This window comes from Bradysia coprophila, unplaced genomic scaffold (genome assembly GCF_014529535.1).
Source record: "Bradysia coprophila strain Holo2 unplaced genomic scaffold, BU_Bcop_v1 contig_333, whole genome shotgun sequence".
Classification (NCBI taxonomy): Eukaryota; Metazoa; Arthropoda; class Insecta; order Diptera; family Sciaridae; genus Bradysia; species Bradysia coprophila.
Genome location: NW_023503592.1, coordinates 1,485,824 through 1,491,854, shown reverse-complemented (window position 1 = coordinate 1,491,854; position 6,031 = coordinate 1,485,824). Strand labels below are relative to the sequence as shown.

Genomic DNA, 6,031 nt, shown 5'->3' with positions numbered 1-6,031 from the left:
GAAAATATTTTCTTGGAAAAGGCCTGGTGGCAGTGACTCGATTCGATTATTAAGCAATATTAATTCTCGGAGGTTGGGTAGACCGATAGACCGCGGAAAGCATTCGAGTCAAGGCAGATCAAGCTGTAACTTCAAATGCGTTTCCAGGGATATGTTTAAGATTTGAACAGCTACGGATAACAAGATTACGCAAGTTTTTTGCATGCTAAAAATCGCCTGCGCGTAATGTTTTCAAAATCCTTCCGACAATTTCAAATTCAGTGAACAGATTTTTCCGACCCCCCTGAAATAAGAAAGTTACAGCACTCGAAATACTTGCTCAAGTAGAAACTTTTGTAAGAAAATGTTAGTCGACTTACATGTGCACTAGAACCATAAAGAATCATGAAAGTCAACTAACATTTTCTTACAAAAGTTTCTACTTGAGCAAGTATTTCGAGTGCTGTAACTTTCTTATTTCAGGGGGTCGGAAAAATCTGTGTTCACTGAATTTGAAAGTTGATTTGTGAATAGTCCGATGACTTTCATGTCACTTCCAGGAAAGTCACTTAAAGCAGCTAAATCTACATTCAAACCAAATATAATCATTTTTTTTTTGAACTAATTAAAATATAGTTTTATTGAGCGAAAAAAAAGACTGCTCACAATAATGACGCAGCCAGTAAAAAATCGATCTTTTCTTTCAAAAAATAAAATTACAATAAATAAAAGTCATCTATCTTATTCTTCCCCAATGTACCCAAAATGCAAGCTGCGTTTCCACGTTGTATCGCGATCGAAATCCGTTGTAAAAGAAATTCCTTTGATTTAACTTCACCAGTTTCTCTCTTCATCAGAAAACCTAATTTATCAACAAATTTATTTGTTTCTGGACCCATGCAACCTAAGTCTCAAAAGCGATCGGTGTTAACAAATAATTTTGCTTCAAAGAAATATAATGGTTATGCTTATGTCTCTCTGCTTTTTCAGCAACTAAGCGTGCTTTCTTCGATGAATCTCGAATATATGATGCAGCCATAGTATCTCTTATTGTTACATCCCACAAGAGAGACCTACCATGACTCCATGGTACCAAAGTCAAACCATCTGGTCTTTTACCATCATCTCTAGATATACCAGGCGGCTGTGTTATATTCGGAATACCTGTCATAGAGAAACCTTGAGAGAAAATGTTATTTACATTATCATGTCTAGCGAGTTTTCCTTCTGCACATTTAGCACATGATAGACCATGTAAACCATCTATTCCAACAGTATCACCACAAACACACTTACGTTCCTCACATAATTGAGAGCCTAATCGGAGACCAACAGCAATTCTAGCAGTGTTATTATCCAGTAATAAACCTAATTGACTCGGTGGCACCACTTGCAACCACTTTGAAGATTCTTATAATATAATCTCTGATGTTATCTCCTTTTCTGAGAACTGTCACGTAAACGGAGTAAAAAATTGAAATAAATTCAATTTCCACTCCGTTTGCGTGACAGTTCTTTTGTTCTATTTTACAACTGTCATGTATACGGAGGCGAAACGGAGTGCTCTTTTTAAGTGGAAACTATACTTAATTACAATTATAGGAATTGAATGGCGAATCCGGTAAGTATAGGTGTTAATCCGGTTATTGAAGTAATAAAAGGAATTGAAAGCAATTAAAAGGAATTAGTAATTCATTTGCCACCTTTTCGGCCAGTCGGTTACCCCTCGTGAATTAATAGTAGAAATTGATTCCTGAAGTTTGATTGTCGTAGACTGCGGAACCATATATACAGCAAATATTGAAGTTCTACAATTCAATTCCATATGACTCCAAATTAGCTTTAAACGAACAGTCGGAGCGTTTGCTGCGACTGAGCCCCGTACCCATATATGTATTGTGTACGTGACCCTAGCGCGTCTGTCGCCCTACATTTACCGTAAGCCTATTGCGCCCGTAAATGTAGCTAAAGTACAATTATTATGAAATGTTTAGATCTTAGAAATTGCGCATAGCGCAATTACGAATCCCCGTCCATTCAAATGTAACATAAATTTCAAATTGATCTAAAATTTTAATTTATTGAGTATAAATGCTACACAGGCCCTGTACCGGACTCAGTTCGAGGATCCACATTTAATTTTTTTTTCAACAGCATTCTATTCGGCATTCAATTATCTCTGAACTGGAACAAAAATTAGGAAAAACGGATGAAACTTACTCCAGTTATATGCAAGCTACACATAGGGCCCTAGTAGCCCTTAGTCCGAGGACCCAAATTTAATTTTTGTTAACAACATTCTATTCCACCTTCGTCACTTACGTTATTATACACTATTTCACAGACTATTAGAGACTTGGTTCTCAAATTTAACTAACTTAACTTAAGAAATCACTCGCTAAGTGATGCCTGCTATGGATGTAGTGTATCAGACATGGGTGATGGCGTTGCTTAAATTTTATATCGAATTCAGTTATACATCCACAATGAATATCTGACACAGCGACAGCATGGTTGAATGAAAACCTAACTTTTACCTTAACAGTTCTTGTCGATTTTATCGAAAATTTGGAACAAAGAAAAGTCATCACATGGACCACACATATCGTCTATGCAGACGTTTCCATTAAGAACGATAGTTTTCAACGCGGCATGTGTCATTTGATGGAAGTCTGGTTCAATTTTCTTGATTTTGTTCCACGACAGATCAATACGCGTCAATTTCCGATTATTTCTGAATAGACCCGGTGGTATGATCTCTAATTGATTGGTATTCAATAAAATTACTTCGATGTTGGACAGTTCTTTGAACAGATCGATAGGAAGTTCTTTCAATTGGTTTCGGCCCAGGCCCAGACCTCGCAATTTCCCATTATTTCGAAAGATGTTAGCAGGTACAACCTCGAGTTTGTTGGTGTTTAACAGCAGGACTTCCAGATTGGTAACTTCTTTGAATAGATCAGCATGAAGCTCTTTCAATTGATTATCGGAGAGGGCGATTTGTTGCAACTTTTTATTATTTCGGAAGATGCCTGCCGGTAACAGTTCGAGTTTATTTGCATGTAAATAAAGAATTTGCAGATCGACAATGTTAAGAAAAAGATTGATGTGAAGTTCTTTCAACTGATTCACGCTAAGATCGAGATTTTGCAGTTTACTGCTGCTAATAAATGTGTCTGCGGGTAGGGATTCCAGCTGATTTTCCTTTAAGAGAAGGATTTCTAAATTTCGAAGCTCCTCGACATGGACTTCTTTCAAGTGATTATGGCCAAGGTCTATGTATGTCAAATCAAGATTATTCTTGAACAGACCTGGGAGTATGATCTCTAGTTCATTGCCATACAAATAAATTTTTTGGAGATTGGGCAGTTCTTTGAAGAGATCGACAGGAAGTTCTTTCAATTGATTTCGAGCAAAGCTCACTTGTCGCATCTTTGTATTATTTCGAATGATGTCTGCAGGTAAAAGCTTGAGCTCATTTGTGTGTACATTAAGAATTTCCAGATTAGGGAGTTCTTTCAATACAGCGACATGAAGTTCTTTCAGCTGATTTTGGGTAAAGGCGAGTTGTCGCAATTTTCCATTACTTAGGAAGATGTCTGCCGGCAACAGTTCGAGCCTATTTGTGTGCACATAAAGGTATTCCAGGTTGATGAGTTCTTTAAAGATATCGACATGAAGTTCTTTCAGTTGATTTTGGCCAAGGTTGAGAACTTGTATTTTTCGGTTGGTATGGAACAATTGTGTAGGTAAGGTTACCAGTTTGTTTCCCAGTAACTCAAGCTGTTCAAGATTTCGAAGGTCGTTGAAGAGATCCGCATGAACTTCCTTCAACTGATTATAAGACATTTTGAGATGTTGGAATTTCCAATTAGATCGAAAGATGGTTGCAGGTAATGTCGTCAGCCTATTTCCGTTCATATCAAGAAATTCCAGAACAGCGAGTTTTTTGAAAAGATCAGCGTGAAGCTCTGTCAGCTTATTGTAACTGATGTCAAGTTTTGTAAGACTAATTAAATCGTCGAAAGTGTCGCTATCGAACTGACTGATTCCATTTGCGGATAAATTCAATTTCCGAATTTTAGCGAACGGGGCCAGTTGGTCTCTCTCAACAACTTTTAGCGACATTTTTTCGAACACCAGGCTGTCCAAATTTCGAAATTTGGTTGCCGCATCCGACAAATCGGGAATGACATCAGATTCTCCACTAATTGTCAGCTCATTAACTTCCGAGTTCCGAGCTCCGTCAAAAATAGTACGACATCCTAATGAAGAACTGTGAATGTAGCGATCGAGAACTGCCGTGCAGTGATGTTTGTCCTCGCTGTAATGAAAAATTCAGAAAAATTCAAACTACAAAAATGACAGACACAAAATACATGAACCATACAGATATGCTTATCATTCTTTGATACATCGTGATCGGGCATTGTCTGTTGTATCCAAGGTTCTGAAAGAAAAGGTTAAGACTGAGAGTTGATCACGAAGGCGTTGGCGCATCAAATTTTTCCTGTAACGCCAACTAGGTTTGTGAAACTCTATTTGACGATTTCAACTTTCAGAACCTTATCGACCGGAATTTGTGGATCCAATGCCCAGATTGCTATTGTTTTGATACATAATTTTAAAAACACACCTCAATCCACACGGCACTCTCACGTCGCATCCGTCGACTTTCCCATCTATTTTCGTCGAGTTTCGAATCCATGGTAGGTACGGTACAACATCGGTAAAAATGGTAAATTGCGTTGGATCGCACACTATTTCGTTCCTTTGTTGAATGAATTTGCCTGGACCGACTGATACTACACCACGAATGTAATATCGTCCATTTACTTCAAATGTCATCGATCCCCCACTATCACCCGAACAAACACCGGTTCCTAGAAAACAAGAAGAATGAGCCTGAGTGCTCCATGCCCCATTTGTTGCACGAACCGTTTTGGGTACCAGCACAGAAATTCGTGTCGGATAGAAAGCGTCCGAACAAGTCGCGATTGCTTTTGAGGCATGTGGTAAGGCTCACCACTGGCAGAGAGGCTTGTCGAAGTGCATTTGATATTTCACCAGTTTCGGTGCGGCCCCATCCAACTACCGTTCCATATTTACCAATAATATCCGACAGATCGGTTTTGTCCGTCGTCCATAAGCATATTGGTTGCACATAATTGTTGTATGTTGCATGGGTTGCGAGTACAATAATGGCGATATCATGATCTTGATTTTCTGAAGTGTACCGTGGATGTCGAATTATGTCGGCAATCTTCAAGAGATCGTTGTATGTTAGCCAATTTTTACAATATGTCCGGACATAAAGGTGCACGCAAGGTACAAACAATCGACAGATTCTTAAATATTTGATGTATTGATCTGGTATCAAGACTAAAGAAGACTAAAACAAACGATGATTATATATGCCTTAGGCCGTCTAATATCGTAAAATATATGTGTTGAAACTAATGAAGTAACAGATTTCCTATCAGTTTGTTAAAGATATTTTAATTAAAAGAAGTAATAGATTCATTGAATACGGACCAACTACTTCGAAGTCCATCTTCCATTCAAAAATTGTAAATTTCGGCTGGTCACTTTTTACTCTACGTGCACCTTTAACAGAAACAAAATTACCTTAATAAGGGGGGCGCTACTCTCACTCGCATCCAAAAATAACCTTCCCAAGGAAACGCTTACTTCTTCTGTAGTCACCAATACACAGTGCGCCGCTGTCAGTACCGAATTCGAACTTATCAATGTGCCTCCACACTGATAAGTTGAACTAGATTCTTTATATTGGTGGTAAATTGCAACATGCCAAGGCCAACGATGAGTTGTGTGCGCATTCGTTAGTAAGGGGACAAGAACAGTTGGAAGTTGTCCACAGGACCGAACTTGGTTTCTTTGTGCATAGATTTTCAAGAGTATAAACAACAGCGCAGCTGTTGTAAATTTCATTTCGGTTTTTTTTACTGGTGATGAGTCTAAAAGTAGTAGCAGAGTTAGACGTTACATAGGAAAGTAAGAAAAGGCAGGAAAACTGCCTATTTTTCGAAAG

The 6,031-nt window shown here is 38.3% G+C and overlaps 1 protein-coding gene across 1 annotated transcript; it reads right to left on the bottom strand.

The window, feature by feature from the left end:
- Nucleotides 1-2,332: 2,332 nt before the first annotated feature.
- LOC119079735 (protein artichoke-like) lies at nucleotides 2,333-5,936 on the bottom strand. Its single transcript, XM_037187800.1, has 4 exons — nucleotides 5,608-5,936; nucleotides 4,918-5,242; nucleotides 4,616-4,862; nucleotides 2,333-4,303 (listed from the first exon to the last, which is right to left on the bottom strand). The coding sequence occupies exons 1-4, from the start codon at nucleotides 5,929-5,931 to the stop codon at nucleotides 2,518-2,520; spliced, it is 2,682 nt and encodes an 893-aa protein (XP_037043695.1). The 5' UTR covers nucleotides 5,932-5,936; the 3' UTR covers nucleotides 2,333-2,517.
- Between the last annotated feature and the right edge of the window lie 95 nt (nucleotides 5,937-6,031).